The sequence below is a fragment of the Vigna angularis genome, chromosome 2, assembly GCF_016808095.1.
Source record: "Vigna angularis cultivar LongXiaoDou No.4 chromosome 2, ASM1680809v1, whole genome shotgun sequence".
NCBI classification, from domain to species: Eukaryota; Viridiplantae; Streptophyta; class Magnoliopsida; order Fabales; family Fabaceae; genus Vigna; species Vigna angularis.
Window position 1 is genome coordinate 36,205,092 of NC_068971.1, and position 18,915 is coordinate 36,224,006.

Here is an 18,915-nt window from a genome sequence, read left to right on the forward strand (position 1 = left end):
ATTGCAAACTGCAAATACTATCATTCAAATGTGTTCTAGATTTCACAAAAACTAACTTTCAGTTTCTTCTGAATATTTAGTCAATATGTACACTTCTGCCTAAATTTAGTTATCAACAGGATTCATTTCAAGCTCCAGCTGACTTGAAAACTACAATAAATTGTTCCTTTTTTCAAGTCTACTTGAATTCAAGTCAACTTAATTTCCATCCAAATACATACTAAAGCCTCTCCAGTCAAATCTTTTACTATTATATCTAGACAAAGTAAAACATTTCTCTATAAACATCACATAAGGGACATCATAATTTGGTACGTGGAAAAGTATGAGAAACTACTCCAATGGTTATGAAAGCCAACATATATGATATTTCTATGATCGAACACACTTTTCAATTTCCATACATAGATGATCATCCAGGAAATAAGAATCACAAGAAATCTATTGGGAAAATTAAACACATAAGGATGATGTGATAGACACTCAGCAAATAAAAAGACAACTATAAAAAAATTGCAAAATGTTAAGCAGAAGAATATGAAGAATTTAATTCAAAAACGTTTGCAGCATATATATGAAGCTCGGTAGCCTTTCACCCTCGGCAAAATAACTCCCAGTAGTACACAATATTAGCATCTTAATCCCTCGTTATGAGTTCGCAGTGAATAACTGGTAGTGTAGAAGATAAGCACAAAATATCAATTTTCCCTTTTGCTCTGTTTAAACTACTCATAAATCTAAAAAATTTACAAGTCCTAGATAAATGCCTCCAATTATCTTTATAAGACAGATGAGGAAGGCTTTGTCATTAAAGTTATTAATTATCTTAAATAACAGCAACGCAAATGCTGTGTAACGGGAAGTATCTATATAACTGATAATTATGAGTGTCATTCTTGGCAGTGAACATGCACTAGTTGCAAATGAGTCTGGAGTCTTTTCCTTACATGCCGACAATTACAAAGATAATTGACAAACCAGTATTTCAAATTCAAGGAGAGCAAAAATTTCGATGAACAAAGAAAAATAGCTACACATTCCAAATTCAAAGCAAACCAGACCATTAATTAGTTAGCTCCATAATGGCAGCAACAATGTCACCACCGGCTGCCTTGAGTGCTTTAACAGCTTTAGGTCTTGACACACCAGCTTGAGTCATCACCAGCTCTATATCCTTGGGATCTACACCAGCCTCATCCACTTCCTCATCATCTTGAGCTATAGCAGAGGATTCAGGCTTCAATCCAACATTGCTTACATTAGGAGCCTTGAATTGCTCTGCTGCCTGAGTCTGTAGCTGTGAGCTCAAGTCTTCAATCTTAGCTTCCCCAAATATAATGTATGTATCAGAAGTTGGACTCTTGAAAACGTCTGGCTTTGAAATAACAAACAGGATCTAACAAAACAAAAAGTAAAATTCAATTATCTAAACAAGATAGATCTGAAAATTGGAAGAGAGCAGTGAAAAGTAAAAAATGTGTCAAATGCTAACATTCTTGCTTTTCTTTACTGTCACTCGGCTGACACCAGCGACAGGTTTCATTCCAAGTTTGAGCATTGCCTTGCGACTCTTCTTTTCACTTCTGGTTTGCTTGGACCTACCAGATGCATCACCTTCTAGTCCTGCAAACGAAACAAATTCATGAGACGTGAATTGGATCTGTCCAAGTAATTTCAGTTCTTATAAATAGAAAACATAACAGTCAGACTGAACATAGACTTGTTATGATCCCCATGCATGTTCATTTGGATTCTAATACCAACATGCCAAAAAATTTCATCCATCCTAAGTGTGACATTAGTATGATGCTTATACTACACATCTCACGTCACGTAGTATAGATCAATCCTGATGGGAAGCACAGACACGAGATGGGACATGTAATGCACCACAAAAGAAAACACATATACAACCAATTTACAAAGAAAAAAGACACAAGGAAGACTACCATAAAACACATACAACCAATTTAAAAAAAAACGACACAAGAAAGATTACCTCAAAACACAGATACAACCAATTTTAAAAAGACAAGACACAAGAAAGACTGTAAATGTCTAAAATGAATATAAAATACAAATCTTAAATCAAATGAGAGAGAATTAATGCTTTAAGAATGAGCATGAGTGATTGTAGATACACTAAAATGTCACTACATTCTATCAAATTATTGTGATATGAATTCAAAATTCGTTATACAATATATAAGTTTAACAAGTATAACTAAAAAAAAATCTAATTGTAACTGAAAGTGCCCAAATATTCAATTAGCATAGTTAAATAAAGTGAAGGATCACGCTGATGCTACTGGTGATGTCTGAATCTAGAAAATGATGGTATAACTTTATAACCTATATAACAAACTAAATCTTTCAGGTGAAAGTCTAAAATAAAAACAATATTTAACTTTTTTGCAAAACATAGTGATTAACACCTTTTATGGAGAGACTCCAAATAATATCAATGGAGTTGACACATGAACCAAAATTTGCAAGAGATTGTTACTTAATTAAAAATACAACAGGTCTGTGTCAAGAAGGAAAGCCCAATAAACTAATTGACCATTTACACTCTTTTCATTCAAAAAGAATTCAATCCAAATTGTAAAAGAAATTCTAGTAAACTTTTGCCAGATGCAAGAATGATGGTGTGAAAGTCATAAGCAGTCTTCATTTAATCTCATTGACCAACTTACCTTCACCATGATCATCATCCTCTTCGTCTTCGTCGTCTTCATCTTCCTCGTCATCATCATCCTCAACTACAGGCTCATCATGCTACAAAAGATATTATTTAAAAGTTCAAAAAAACTGTAAAATGAGGCAAAAGGTAAGAAATTTCTTAGTAACATAAGAAAATATTTAACTATTACAATCAATTAAGGTCATTAAGAAAAAGAGTTCAATATTCAGTTACTGATTCCATATTAGGTTTAATAATTCTTCTACCCTGGTTAGGTGTTTATTTTTCATGACAGATGAATTTTTCTCCTAAGTTTAGTTGGAAACTATTTCCCATATATACTAGTACCCCCAAAAAAAACCTTGCAATTAATTGTGCAGAAAAAGTTCAGCCCTGAAGATCGAAAACCTAGTAATTTCATTTCCACTCTCTTTTTATATCAAACTTCTGATCGGATCAAATATGAACAAACACAGAACAAAAACTGCATATAAAATACAAAAGCTATCTACTACCTCAATTTACTCATATCAAATCAAAACCTTAACAGTAACCCGCTACCACTAGTAATTTAGAGTCCACGGGCCACAGAACCCTAAAACAATTAATGATGAAAACATTGCACACAATTGAACTCAACTGAGTACTCCTAATCCAATTCAAAATTAAAATATAAAAACACAAAAAGAAAAATAAAAAAATAATAACACAGATTACATGGATCTTTTGCTGTTCGAGGTGTTGGGCTAGAAGCTCCTCTTGAGTTTGAGCCGTCATGGTGATTTGCCGTCAGAAAGAGGATTTCTGCAACTGTGATCCAGCCAAATACCAACTATAACCTAAAACCCTAACACCTGCACTTTATATACCTCCAATTAGGGTAACCCTATTAAAATTAGAAAACCCATTACTTCCAAATCTATTATTTGCATAAAACTAGATAAAATAAGAGTTCCTTCTGGGGTGTTAGGTTGAATAAATAAATAAAAAATATTAATATTTCTCAATTTTATTAATATAGTTTAATTTTATATAAAATATTTTAAAAGAATATTTTTTTAAACGTTCAAACTTTACAACGTTAAAATTTTGAAACATTGCTAAAACTATTTGTCCCATTGTTTTTAATTTTTAATACTTTTTGAAAAATGTCTTCTGGAATGTTATATTTTTTAATTACTTACAGAAAATGTTTTTTATAAGCTTAAATTTTCAATTCAAAAAGTACTTTTTTAAATATTTTAAAAAGTATTTTCTATGAAAAAAATATAAAATGGAGGTCTAAGTAATAGTTTTCAACAAATACTTTTACCTTTTTCACTAAAATTAAAAACCCTCAAATTTACTATTTTCATTCGATTCTTTATATATATATATATAAAACACTTTTCATATGTTTTTAACTTTTGATTTTTAAAGTATTTATCTTCTAAAATACTCTTGGATAATATGAATGAGGTTGTGTCTAAAAGACTCTTTAATATTTAAGTCACTTTCTCATATCAATAAATAATAAATGCATAATTAATAAAATGTAAATCATATTTCTGGTAATAAGTGTTATTTATATATAGTACTCTTTAGGGTGAGTATGGATCCTTATCTATATAGGCTTAGGCTTGGGCTTAGCGGTCTATTTACCTTAGTAGAGCAAGATTGTTTGATTATATTCTAAACCGACATATAATTGATCAGGCCGCCTAATAGTAGTCACATACTGTGCATACCGGAATGTTTATGTGCATTTACTTAGGACATATTCGACCATGTAATTTGCGTTGCACTATCTAAGGACGAGACTCATACTGGTATGGTCGAGGGGTACTCAGTCATATATAGTACACTAACCCATCAGACTTTACATGTAACATGTTAAAGGTCTGTAAAGAGATTATGATATTGATACTCATACATTAGTAGTCGGTCTTTAGTTTTTGGATTGTCAGATTATTATATCGATACTCGATAATCATCCTACAAAGTATCTTTAGGTATTGTCGATTATGATATTCGTGTTGGTATAATAGCCCTCCAGCCTCGAGAAGCATAACTACGAAGATGTTGTAATTATTAGGTGCCAAAAATGACGAGGTGAGAGAGATGTAGAGGTATAACTGATGTCTTGCTCATAAAACGATGCATTACTGGAAAGGACATAAATCATCCTTTCAAAGGTCATTTACCTTAAAAGCCGATTACTTCAAAGTTTAAAGGTATGTCTTATAGTAGATCAAAGATGAGTTTTAAAGAAGAGTCAGATAATAATAGTAGTGCTAGTAGTCAAGTATCAATATCATCAAACGCTTCCTCATCTCGTGGCATGAGAGTGGAGATGAAAGTGATTACAGAGAAAAGGAAGGACCTCGAGTTATGGTTACTTAGGAAGGATGGATACGAGTGAATAAACCCCTAATTAAAACCTAGTTTTTTAAGTTTGAGTGCTCAGTTTTAATTCTTAGTTAAACACCTTTTACACTTTTTAGATAGGGATGTCTGACGGAATTGTTGTCAAACATGAATGGACTTGATCCCAAGATTTCAAGGACTCAAGTTGTCTCTTAGGAAGAGAAAAGGAAGGACCTCGAGTTATGGTTACTTAGGAAGGATGGATACGAGTGAATAGACCCCTAATTAAAACCTAGTTTTTTAAGTTTGAGTGTTCAGTTTTAATTCTTGGTTAAACAACTTTTACACATTTTAGATAGAGATGTCTGACGAAATTGTTGTCAAACATGAATGAACTTGATCCCAAAAACTCAAGTTGTCACTTAGGAAGGACACCTCAAAGGATTGTTACGCAAGACAACAACTACTACTATAAACTCAATGAACAAACCAATTTTTCCTCACTGATAGACAACCACAATGCCCACCAAGAATTGAGCAATTTGGTGATAGTAAGGATAATCAGTCTCTTATCAAAAGGTTGTTAAGGTATAGTTTCTTAGATAGATACATGTCTACATATTGCCAACAAATCACCGAAAATTTTAAATTTTGGTATATCTAACGAGTTTTACAATTGTGAATCAACTTAAATTAATTTAAGTCTAGACAAATTGCAGTACTATGAAGACAATGTGTTTGTTGACACACGGCTCAAGACACTAGCTTTTCGAAATCTAAATACTTACATAAACGTAATTTTGTGATGAACATATTAATTTTTCTCAACCCATACCCACACCCCACATCTCAAACTGATTTTTTACCTTATTTAATCCAAATCCGTCCACCTTAGGGTTGATTGTCACCCCTACTTTGAGGGCAAGAAAGACGAGCAGAATAACATATAATCAAACATGTATCAAGATTCATGAAGTACTAACATACTTTTTTTATCATACTCACTTTAATACATTTTCTACTGTTAATCAAAAGTTCATTGGGAAATACAAAATGTTAACGCTTGTAGAAGAGTTGAGATCTACAAATTATAATTTCAATATATTTTAAATAATAAAATTCAAAGAATGTTCAAATAAGAGCTTTAGAAAATGTCGGGTATTTGCTCAAATAAGAATCTTATTTGCCCCTGCTTATAGTGCAGAAGGAGCACCACACACTTGTTTAGAAGCCATACTAACCAATATAGAAACTAGATAGCTACTGATCATGACTGCCATTCTTGTCAAGAAACATACTATAGTAGAGAATGAGTCTATAGTCTTTTCCTCCTATGCCGATAATTACAAAGAGAAAATAGAATAAAGCAAAGGTTATTAGCAATCACTTTCCAAACAGAGCAAAACTTTGACTGACAAAAGAAAAATCCTCCACATTGCAAATTCCAAAATTCTCCCAAATCTGACCATCAATTAGTTAGCTCCATAATGGCAGCAACAATATCGCCATTGGCAGCTTTGAGGGACTTAAGAGCTCTTGATCTTACCACACCGGCTTGAGTCATCACTAACTCAATATCCTTGGGATCTACACCAGACTCGTCCACATCTTCATCATCTTGAGCAGTAGCAGAGGTTTCTGGCTTCAGTCCTACATTGCTCACATTAGGAGCCTTGAATTGTTCTGCTGCCTGAGTCTGTAGCTGTGAACTCAAGTCTTCAATCTTTGCTTCGCCGAATATAATGTATGTGTCAGATGTTGGACTTTTGAAAACATCCGGTTTTGAGATAACAAAAAGGATCTAAACAAACAAAAAGAAAAACAAGTCAGTTTTGACCAATTCAAAAGTAGATGAGACAATGAAAAGTTAGTATAAGTAAATAGATATGTCAAACTGCTAACATTCTTGCTCTTCTTGACAGTCACACGACTGACACCTGTGACAGGTTTCATTCCAAGTTTGAGCATTGCCTTGCGACTCTTCTTTTCACTTCTGGTCTGCTTGGATCTACCAGATGCATCACCCTCTAGACCTGTAATAAAATCCATATTGCTAAGAGACTGAGATACATCCATCAATGCAACTTCGATTCATGTAATAAAAAATTACGTGCAGCATTAACTTAGTTGTACAAAAAAAAGGCTCATCCCGATCTACTAGCTTTTTCATTTTTATTCAACAACAGATTAAACTGGCCTGTAAATTACACACGACTTAAACACTGGAATGACTTGTTAAAACACTCATAACAATATTGAACAACTTTGTAAACCATGATTGATTAAATCTTTGTAAAACAAGACCCTGAAAAAAAATAAGGAAACTGAAAAAATATTGACCACAATTCTAAAGAGTAAATTTATTACTTTAAAAAAAATAAAATGGATCACTTCTGAGAGTAAAAAGCAACCCAAATTAATCTTATCGACCTTTTACATTCTATGTACTGTGTGCTAATTCCAATCGAAGACGAAATCAAGTGAACATTTGCTAAATTCAAGAATGACAGCAGGTATGTAATCCACACCACACCACTCAATTTAATCTTATTTGCCAACTTACCTTCAGCATTGTCATCATCCTCGACTTCGTCGTCATCTTCCTCATCATCATCGTCTTCGACTAAAGGCTCATCATCCTACAAATGTATTATTCAGAAGTTCGGGATATTAGAAAACAGAGCAAATAGTAGGCCATTAAATATGTCGAGTAAAAAAGTTCTTTAGTGACTACATTTTAACGAAGACTCGGTGGGTAGTCGTTAAGAAACACTATGGTTTAACAATAAATCAGCACAAGTTAATGAAAGTCAAATTTCCAAATCAAGCCAAAGTGTCCATTCATTTCACCAGATCGAGCAGCTCTCCTATCTGTGATATAAAAGATCATAAACTTGTTTTCAGACAAAAAGCTGTATCATTTAAAACCCAGAAACCTTTCAATTAATTGCATAGAAACCATTAACCTTAAACCAAATTGAATGCTTGCATGTTCACTTTCCCAATCTGAACTTCCCTAAAACTAATCGAAACTCTATTGAACAACTAAAATGCGAGTAAGCCATTGAATTCCAAACAATAAATCTTGGGATCAAACACAAGAAGCGCGAGCTTAGAAGTTACAATGTCCTCTAAAAGCTCAGTGTTCTCATCAGATACAAATCCTTAACAGTAACACGGTCCTTTATTCCAAATATTTTGAACCTAATTTTCTATCACTTAAAAATTAAATTAAAAGAAAAGAAGTAAGATTGAAGGTGTAGATTATTACATGGATCTTTTCCTGTTCGAGGAGAGCCGCAAGAAGATCTTCTTGAGTCTGAGCTGTCATTGCGACTTTTTCAGGTTTTTAGGTGTTCTAAGCTCTGGTGTCACAGACTTATTCTTCTATGCATATGACATAGCCTTAACCAACATCCTAAAACCCTAGAACCATGGTTTTTATAGTTCTAACTCGGGTTGACCCAATTTTACCCGTTCCATCGCTTTCTTTAGGTGCAGTTCGTACGGAAAGAGGACTCTTACGTATCTTAAAACATGCCACGTCAAATCAAAAAGTTTCTTCAGACAGGACAGGCGCCGTTCAGAGTAATTTTAAATTTACATGTATTGTTAAAAAAATATACAAATTATTTTAAATATGTTTTGTTCTGTGTTAAAACTATTAAAAATATAACTTCAGACTTTATATGTTATTAAATAATATTAAAATCTTAAAAAGTAATTGATCAATAATAAAAAGGTATATTATTAACACTCATTTAATTAACTTAATATAATCCAAAATGTTCTTCAACTTTTAGTCAATTATATAGAAGTTTAAGGAAAATGCTGATTTGAAAACTGGTACAAGGCGTTTTGTGCAAATATTGTCATGCAGCGAGAGATCATGGAGCTATTTTCATAGCTTGCTTCAGTCATATATCTTTAGTTCCGTTTTTATTTGAAAAGTGATTATCGCATTACCTCGTTTTCCCATTGTTATTCTTCAGTTAATAATTTCTCACAAATAGTCGGTTTTATTACCTCACGAATGGTCCTTCAGAGTGAGTATAATAACCAGGGACAACCAGCATGTGGGAAGGAGCTTAAATTTAGTCGGTGCCTCTGCGAGAATATTTAGAAACAAATGACAGGGTCTTTGAAGACTTCATTTCACTGTTTGGTATTCGAATAAGAGGTGCAGCACAGCATTCAACTGCATCCTTCATAACTCGTCAGGAATGGATATTGCTCCCCTGAAATCCAAAAGATTAACTTCTCCTGGTGTTGCAATATAATTATTATGAACAAGTGCGCTGCCTTGCATATGACAAATCCCAACCACCCACACAAGCAGGGATCCAAGTAGAAGGAAACAATCCGAATAAATTACATTGCAAAAAGAAACCTACCCAAAATGTCATCATCCATCCATTTCAGGGAGAAAAAGAGGATTGATTACAAAATGACTTCAGGATCAACCTACAGCTGCAAGTAAAGCTAAACTAAGGTTTCCGAGGTGAGATCACCAACCAGAATTTCCAGACCCCCATCCGTTCCCAGCTGCTGCTTTCTTGGGGGCGCTTCCCCAGCCAGAGCTTCCTTGATCACCATCACTTGGACCACCACCACCACCAATCTCTTGTCCCCAGACACCATTGTCATTGTTATTAGTGCTACCGCTTCCACCTCCCCAACCGCCACTTACACCACCCCAACCACCAGGAAAAGCTTCCCTTCCAGGAGAATTTTGAACTTTGGCCCCTGGAAAACTGTTTAAACCATCATCTGAATCCTTTGGGTTATTAGAACCCCACCTGCTGCCCCCATAACTAGAGTCCTGCCTTTCATTGTTGGAATTGTGTCCTCTGTTGTTATAAGAACCGCGACCGCGACCACGTCCTCGACCACCACCATATGGACGGGGCACCCCACTTGGATGTTCGTCCTGATTCCCATTGTTTCTATACTCACCACGTCCTATAGAACAAAAAATATATAAGGACATAAATCTATATTAAAAAATTTACCAGGTCTTACTGTAAAAATGACAAGTGAAAACTAGTTGGATAACACGTGAAACTATATGCAATTAACCCAGCAAAGCTGCAAGATCATACAGATTAGATAACTATACATAAATAATCTAATTAGTTCAACATCCAACTAGAATATATGAAAAAATAAAATACTACAGCTAAATTTAAAAGTTAAATCAATATACCTGTCCTGGAACCAGGAGTAGAAGATCGATCCCTATCATAAGAGTGACCTCTCCTACCACCCTCATTGTTTGAACCACCACCCCAGCCACTGCCCACAGATGGCCCAGACGAGCCACCAGTTGCAGGGCTACGCATTGGTACCATAGCAGCAACCGATCTAATGGAGGGGGCTGAATCGTGTTGGGGGTCATCAATATGCCTCTGAAAGTATGCCACAAGCCGATCGATGTCCTCAAACATCTTTTTCCTGAACCTAAATCCTTTTGGGTAAAGCCCAATGTACTCGTGGTGTGGATTTGTACTTCTTATATAAGTTAATATAAATGTGCCAGGATGCTCGTGGGAGATGCCAAAACTATAGACAATGCGCGTAGGATACTCAGCTTTCTCAATCCTCAAAAGTTCATCAACTTCTGATTTTGTACCCTTTCTAAATTTGCGATAGTTTAGCATTGTCTTTAAGTAAGCCACCAATGGATCTACATATCGGTCCATAACCTAAGCAACAACCAGCGGGAAAAAGTTAGCCATATAATCATAAGCAAAGCATCCAGAAAATGTTGGGAACTTTACCTCATCTAAGTCCTCAAAAGTGTCGTCTCCAATTTTTAGTGTCTTCCCAATTCGCAGTAAGCTTGTAATGTCCTTGTGTTCCTTGCCACCTTCGATTATATCCTTATGGGCATATACTCCATCATTAATTTTAAGAGTTAAAGTAAGATATGAAGGTCCTCGTGAACTAGGACGGATAATACTTTCTCCAGGATCTTTGTCAGACAAGAACTGCATAAGGAAAAAGGCATAGCTAAGCTAGAAACATATTAAACATTTAATTTTATTTTTTAAAAAAAAAAAACTTTTAACGACTACTTGCAATAAAATGAGTTTCATTACAGATAAAAACCTACCAAATTCCAAGTTCGTCACACTATGAACCCACACAAATTTTAAATAGAAACTAATGGATTTATTTCAATCTACGAAAATTCATTCATTCTTCAAAACAAGAAGCAGCCAGTGAGCTTATAGAATAAAGTATGGAAATATTACTGTGAAGTTATCAATGACACCCAGTTGATATTGCTATTGGGTATAGAATGCCAAGAGTCCTGGGCAGCATATTTAAGAATCTACCTCAATTACAGAAATTAGTCCAAAGTTATCATCCCCAACCAATTTTACCATACAAACCAACACCAACTCAACCAATTGAATGCAGGAGCCATTCAGGAAAAAAAACTTGTCACCAAGGACTAAAACCTTCCACCTACCAAGACAAGTCAGGATGTGCATACACAACTAATACAATTTCACCACTATGAAAGATCCTGATATGATTCTAATAAGGTCAATAAAATACAAAATTTAACAAATAAACTCAGCAACAAACCTCCATTGCTTCATCTGCAGTTATGTTCTGAAAGCGTGGATGAACAATCATCCTTGGCTTGAAATGCTTCTTAGCAAGTTCCTTTTCTTTCCGAGCTTTGTCTTGATCACTCTGAAAGCAGCTCCGATCTTCATGGTAATAGGGGTCAATATCACGGTTATGCTGTAAGCGGTTACTTCTCATTTCACTGTCCTTACAAACAAGGAAGACTTGATACCTATTCTTTTGAATTGACTTGATTTTACAAGTGAGCATGTCACCTTCATGTAGCCTATCAGATAATTCAATTACATCTCTCCAGTCATCTGTGTAGTCTTCCTTCATGAGAATTCCAGTCATTCCAGATTCAAGCCCACATATTGCTTTCTGAGCCTGTACTCTTCGAACTGTGACTTGGACAATTTTGCCTTCAGCAAGCGTCTCTTCAGTCTCACCTGAAATCATATAGAATTCTTCATCCTGACTTGGTTCTTCATATTGATTGCGCCAATCCTGAAAACCTTGAATTAATTCTCTTTTTATGTCATAGAAAGTTTGTATTTTGTTCTGACGATTTTTTCCAGAAGCATATTCCTCAACATCAAGGTTTTTCAAATAACTAGGTCGATCTCTCACGTGCTCTATGGCCATCTCCAGTGCATCATCATCATCATTTGCATCACCTGTACCATCTTCTTCATATACATCTTTGGCCAACTCTTGTGCAAGTATATAAGATTCAGGATGAATTCTTGTATCATCCAGTAAATCAATAAATTGGCTGCTGCTAGCTGCCAACCCACTTCGCCGGACACGCAAGAAACCAACTGCATTGACAAACACCTTTTTACCAAGTTTGTGTTCTGTGACAAAGTCCTTCCGTGTAAAAATGGCACCAGCCCTTACCAAAGATCTCTGTAAGGATGCAGCCTTCCTTGGACCAAGCCCAGAAATAAACTGTAATGGTGCAAATAACCACTCATGACTTATTGCTAAATTAATGTCTAAGCCAACCTGATTGGTCACATCTACCATAACCTGCTCAACCATAGCAAATTTATCATCTTGGTTGAGAAAACTCTCTAAAGGGCTCAATTTCCATGACAAGATTTCCTTTCTAGGTTCGCATAATGTTGCAACCATTGCCAATGGGTTCTGGAGATAACGACCAAGTGCAACAGCCCGCCTCACTATACCTATTAAAGTAAGAAAAACATAATCTTATGCCTATCAATGCAAAAGAAATAGTATGAATATGGGATTCCTAAAATAAAAAACAAAGCAAACAATCAAAACAATATTTACCTTGCTGTGAAGGAAGTTGTTCAGAGGAAATTCGAGAATTTTCATAAAGACGGGGAAGTGATTCATCTCCATAGACAATGCTGAGCCCATCCATTTCATGCCCGACATCTCTAGGGTTTTCCTCAACCATCTTAAAAATAACCTGATAAAAGTAGAGCAAACCAATGGTAACACCCACCATATGACATGAGCTTTTTTCCACTGGGGGAGAAGAATACATGAATCAAACAACCTATATGACCAATCATATTGATTAACTTAGAAACAATATGAACTAATGAGAGTATCATATAAAATGAAACTATCATAAAATCAAACTACCCAGGAGGTGATCTCCAATTTAATTGAACAAAGTGTTTTATGATTAACTCTTACAAAATAAATGTCCATTCCACAAGGTAGATGTTTTATAGGGCCACAGATGAGGAGGAGGATATTCTAACAGTGAATTTAAGAAAGAAAAAAAATAAGCCATATTATAAACAATTGAAATCACAGTGCATAACTTGTAAGAGGGAGTAGTATGGCAATTAAAATAGTATTGAGAACTGATCATTCCCATTTCCGTGAAGGGTTAGACAATTAAAATGAAAAGGTACAAGAATTTAAACAAAGCAGGGAAAGGTATTAATCCTACAAATAATTTCATCAACACACGCATAGACATAGAAACCAAGATGCTAACCTCATATATATCTTCCTTCAAACGGGTGCAAGACAAGTTAACTGCTCCTAAAACAACAACATGTGGTTGGTGATCTGTCATAAACTTCAACACTCGCTCCTGGTCATTCTTCTTCCGTTGTTGGTCACTAACATTCTGTGACCTAAAAGTAAGGGACCCAGTGTAAAGCACATCTAACACTTCTCCCGATGAATCTAACATTACAAAAGTTGTTTGTGGCTTTCCCGGGCCCCAACAGCATGCCATAACCCTTGGAGCGGCCTCCTCATCTGAGCCAAGATCATTTTCCTTCTGTTGATAAGGTCCAACAGAAACCTTATTCCATAATGCCTTCCCATACTCCATAAGTAACCAATTCTTTGCTTTACTTGCCAATACACCTCTTGCCTCTTTTTCCATTGATGGTAAAAGGAATCGAAAAATGGCATCATGCAGTATCAACTTCCTCTGTTCGTTCCACAGTTGAGCAGATCTGCTAACGCTGTCACTGATATAATATTCATTGAATTGGTCTATCAACTTATTAAGATACTCCTCAGGCAACTTAATAGTAACTTGAATGAGTTTCTCCTCTTCTGCCTTCTGAATAAGGAGCCATTGCACATCTTCAAACTTAGACAATGGCTTCTCCCGCAGCCACTTCACCCCAGAAAATTGATGGAAAGAATCTATTGCTGTATTCCCATCAGCAGTAGGACATGTTGACACAACCGCATGGTCAAGAAAGTGGGTACGAACATGTTTCCTAATGCTAGGCTCACAACTTATCTCAACAGCTGCCTGGAACAAAGTAACCAAAAAGATCAAACAAGATCTCCCTTATAATGATTAAGAACAAAGTTACAGATACATACCATGTGCCTGGCACATTTAAGTACTTCTTCAGGAGTATCATACATAGCACACGTGAAGTTAGAAGCCATCTCCTCAGGTGTTTCCTTTGGATCTTCCAACTCTTGCTACAGGGCATGGAGAACAAAATCTTTAGTATAGGGTCAAAACAAACAGCAGTTCCAAATCAAAGCATACTTACTAGGTTCACATCAGTTAGACAAAATCCAAGTTGCTCAGGACTACACCCGAACCTGCTCGCAACCTCCCATAGACCTGCCTTACTGAAAGTGCTATACATTGACTTCCTTTTTGGCCTCTTGTATTGCCCTTCATCAACACCAGCTTCACCTGGTGGGAAATGCAAGTTGAACTTGGAGTCAACATCATCAACCTCCCTCTCGGACTCTGCTTCCTTCAGAGATCTCATGACTGACTCAAACAATTGACTATTCAAGTTTAGTCTCGTTTCATCATACACACGACGCGACTCCTCTTCAAATCGTTTATTATAATATAACTTGAGGGCACTCTTCCTCTTCTGAAGAAGCAACCACTTCTTGTCCAAGTCCTGAAGAGCCCAGAGAACCTACACAGTGCACAATAAATCCATTAGAAAAATTTGAAAAAATTACCAAGGACGCATAATAGCAATAAAAGACTACCAAAATCAAAGTTCACAGACCTTGTGCCATTTCAGAGTAGGTGTCTTGTCATTCTCGTCAACAGCTTCAGGTTGCTCCAGGTCTTTTAATAGGCTTAAGCATTCCTCCTTCCGATACATAGCAATAAAAGGGATCTAAAGACAGAAATTTTCACCTTACGAAAATGAAGATATCATAAAACTAACAATAGATGCAAAAAACTGATGGATGATATATTACTGACATCTAACTTTTGCACGTGATGCAATTCCAAAAATCTGTTAATATCATCCTTGTTTATCGGTAGGTCATCCTTTTCATTATTTTGGGAGTTTGGCACCTTCTTGTAAATCCAAGGGACAGCTCCATTACCAAGTTGATTAACTATCCATTGACTCTCTTCTTCTATACTACTTCTATCCGATGGTGGGGCACCAGTACTTTCATCTGATATCTAAAAAATAAAATAAAAAAATGGTTCATAATAAGTACTTTTCATTAATCAGGAAATTTTGATCTATGTCCAGAGATCCAAGATGACCTGCATTCTCTCTGGAATATCAAGCTCCCTAATTTGGTCATCCTGCTCTGTCATATATTTCTCAGACAGAACAATAGGCTCAAATTCATCTTCAAGTCTGGTCTCTCTGTATTCACTCATTTCAAGATTTTTCTGGCGATTCAGAATCAACTCATCTGGATCACCAAATAATTCTTGAGCTTCTTGTAGAGCTGAGGAAGAAACTCCTGGAGCCTGCCTAGTTTTCTTCTTCTTCAGCTTCCTCTGCCTGTATAGAGAGCCATAACAGATCCTTAGATCAGATAATTGGTTCTTAATTTTAAAAAACTATAAAAATTAAAATACCTCATAGGAGCTCCGTTCTCATCAACTTCTTCTTCATCCACAATGAAGTCAGCCATTTCATCATCTTCTCCAATGTCAGCATCCTCTTCTTCCTCTCCTTGTTCCTCCTCTTCAGCAATGTCTTCAAGTGGAGCTCCTGTGATTCATGTAAGGCATAGTAAGCTAGTACTTGGTTATTGGAGCATGTATGAATGAGCATGAATTACCTTTGGCATACAAAATGTAATTCCATAAGAGGTGTTAGAATGTATTATACCAACTACAATGCCAAAAGCATACATTGAGAAACCAGAAAACATCAAGACAAATATTTTTTTGTAAAATGTACAATTTTCTATTTTGTCGCCACTAACATCTGAGGAAATTTTCAAATAACTTCAATACTATTTGAGTAATTTTAGTTTCAAAAAACATTTTAATTGCTCTTCAAAGTTAAAATTGCTTTTCAAAGTTAAAATCTTTATGATCTGTGAAAAGTAATCTTCCAACAACAACAAAGTACTATCACCAGAGCATACCTTCATCATCACCAAATAAACTGCGTTTAAGCTTCTCCTCAGCAGTTCGCCCAACTTTACCACTTCCAACAAACTCCTCCTCATCAGACAGCCCAGAAGGCTCCTCTTCCGTATCCCTCCGGCCTTTTTTCAGTCGCTTAAACTTTTTGCTTTCCTTAGGAATTATAAAAAAATTGTTAATTCAATTTGCACATAAAATAGAGCAATAATCCACTAAATTCAAACATTCATGAAAAGATTGAAATACATATGAACAAAAAATTCAAAACCTTCCGACGATGAATATTTATATTGTTGTCCTCCAGCAACTCATAATCATCTTCATCAAGCACATACTCTTCCCTAAAATAGTGACATTAATTCGTTACATATGTATAATGAAATAAAAGTACTAGCATCATTGATTTTTAAATTTTAAACAATAAATACAGACAATCAATTTTTTTCAATCATTTGCCTATCTCCCACCAAAGGGGTACAGAATGAAATAAGCGGTAGCAGGGGAAAAAGGCAGAAACCAGCCCATGTGCATGGAACTTTTAAAAAATGCATGACTTGTGTAGTTTAAAAAAGTCGGAAAAAGTTTTGTAAGAGGAAAATCAATCAGCTGCTCATGCAAGAGTGATTATCAAATATATCCAATTTATAAAAAATATTCATCTATTATCAGACATTCTGTTTGCTTCTCTAAACATACAAATACATCAACTTCGACCACAAGCAAGCGTTAAAAAAATGAGGACGGAAAACTGACTTTTTCTTCCTCTTTTTCTTCCTCTGTCGCTCATCATCACTGTCTGCTCTCTCTTCTTCATCTTGCTCCTCTTCGTCCTCAATGTCATCCACAATAAATCCATCATTTTCATACTCATCTTGCCCTTCTGAAGTGAGGAGGTAAAGAAAGTGTATTAGAAAAATAAGATATAATGCCCATCAAAGAATAAACCTATACACATGATTAGCTCCATAAAATAAGACAGCATCGGAGATCACATTCATATATCAAGCAAAAACAAAAGTGAAGAACATCAAAAACAAGAACAAAGCTAAACTCTCAACTGACCATTAAATGGCACCACAAAAGGGACTAAACCATAAAATTCTGATATCGTTTGAACAATCAAGCAAACAAAATCTAAAATAAGTATCACTCTTCCTAATGGAGACCACTGAACAACACTCAGAAGTCTGTCTACCACACCTTAGCTCATACAAACATTCTCCCTAGCCAAGACAAAACTTCGAAAAATGTGAGGGAAGAACACGCCTAAAGGATATAACACGAGTAGAATATAAAGACTTATGATTGACAAGGCTAACCAGAATTACACGCTCTCAAACATCGGAATACGAAAAAAAACTTAAAAAACTATTTCCTACGTTTCCCACGAATTGCCAAACCGAATTTTTAACATGCACGAGAATTTATACATCTCAAGTTTCATGCTCCAGCCAGATGACCAATTTAATTCTCAGAGAAATCCAAAACTCGTTTTGTTTACTTTGGCTTCTATCATGAAAAGATCATCAAGGCTGAAACTTTCCAAACATACAATATCAACCTTAGTACCTAAACAAAAGTGGCTTTCTCCATTTACCACATGCAACCAGTTCTTACTCCCATCGAACAGCACAACAAAAAGCAAACCCTAATTTGAAAACGGAACGTTCTAACAAACCCAAAAGCGCCACCACCACTGAAGAAATTTGCATACAAATAAAAAACTGAAAAAAAAAAGTAAAACAAAAAAAATAACATACACACAACGCATAGTTCAGAAATATCGACCCAATCAAAGAATATACCCTCTTCTTCGTCTTCATCTTCGTTATCCACATCCCGCCCCTCTTCCAATTCGTCCCCGTCAATGGGTTCCCTCTCTTCTTCGTCGAGCTCGACGTCGTCTGCGCGTATTGAACAACCAAAGGAACCGAAAATGTTAGAAACTTCGAAGGGAAATGAAAATGCCAAGAGGAATTAGGGAGTTTCTAGGGTTCACCTTCTTCGTCTGAGATTACGCCTTTGGCCATGATTGAAGGGCTAAGAACGCAACGAATAAACAATAACGATAGAGAAAACGAAACCGAAGGAAAGCAACTGCTATCAAATACGAACGAATCAAAATAAGAGAATGGAGAGAGTTGAGTTTGGAAGTGAAGAATGAAAGAGGAGGGTGTTCTCTTTATATTTATAATATTTCTTTATATTACAGGTGTGTTTGTTAGTACAATAAAAATTAGATCTTCATTTTCCAAAATGTAAATTTGAAAATATAATATTTTAATTATTAGATAGCAAATATAATATTTTAGTGTTTATTAGCATTAGGATTGCAAAATGGGTATGAACCGGCGAGTGGCCATAGCAAAATATGGTCCGTTAAATTTTCAACCCCTTAAACTGGTAGGTTAAAGGCGTGACCTGTGTAATTGGTGGATTAAAGGTGGAACGTAATGGCTTG

At 35.5% G+C, this 18,915-nt stretch overlaps 3 protein-coding genes across 3 annotated transcripts; all 3 read right to left on the minus strand.

Annotated features, from left to right (window-relative positions):
- Window positions 1–846: 846 nt before the first annotated feature.
- LOC108326826 (nascent polypeptide-associated complex subunit alpha-like protein 1) lies at window positions 847–3,626 on the minus strand. The gene is made up of 4 exons (XM_017560402.2): window positions 3,401–3,626; window positions 2,697–2,778; window positions 1,493–1,623; window positions 847–1,396 (listed from the first exon to the last, which is right to left on the minus strand). The coding sequence occupies exons 1-4, from the start codon at window positions 3,458–3,460 to the stop codon at window positions 1,064–1,066; spliced, it is 606 nt and encodes a 201-aa protein (XP_017415891.1). The 5' UTR covers window positions 3,461–3,626; the 3' UTR covers window positions 847–1,063.
- Window positions 3,627–6,190: 2,564 nt separating this feature from the next.
- Window positions 6,191–8,588, minus strand: LOC108328886 (nascent polypeptide-associated complex subunit alpha-like protein 1). The gene is made up of 4 exons (XM_017562771.2): window positions 8,301–8,588; window positions 7,593–7,668; window positions 6,932–7,062; window positions 6,191–6,830 (listed from the first exon to the last, which is right to left on the minus strand). The coding sequence occupies exons 1-4, from the start codon at window positions 8,358–8,360 to the stop codon at window positions 6,498–6,500; spliced, it is 600 nt and encodes a 199-aa protein (XP_017418260.1). The 5' UTR covers window positions 8,361–8,588; the 3' UTR covers window positions 6,191–6,497.
- Window positions 8,589–9,259: 671 nt separating this feature from the next.
- LOC108328885 (transcription elongation factor SPT6 homolog) lies at window positions 9,260–18,627 on the minus strand. The gene is made up of 17 exons (XM_017562769.2): window positions 18,454–18,627; window positions 18,260–18,358; window positions 17,208–17,334; window positions 16,723–16,795; window positions 16,454–16,607; window positions 15,936–16,071; window positions 15,612–15,858; window positions 15,315–15,524; window positions 15,112–15,225; window positions 14,629–15,015; window positions 14,450–14,554; window positions 13,596–14,375; window positions 12,911–13,052; window positions 11,627–12,801; window positions 10,810–11,019; window positions 10,236–10,734; window positions 9,260–9,991 (listed from the first exon to the last, which is right to left on the minus strand). Exons 1-17 carry the CDS (start codon window positions 18,482–18,484, stop codon window positions 9,537–9,539), a joined length of 4,944 nt encoding a protein of 1,647 aa, XP_017418258.1. The 5' UTR covers window positions 18,485–18,627; the 3' UTR covers window positions 9,260–9,536.
- Window positions 18,628–18,915: the final 288 nt, after the last annotated feature.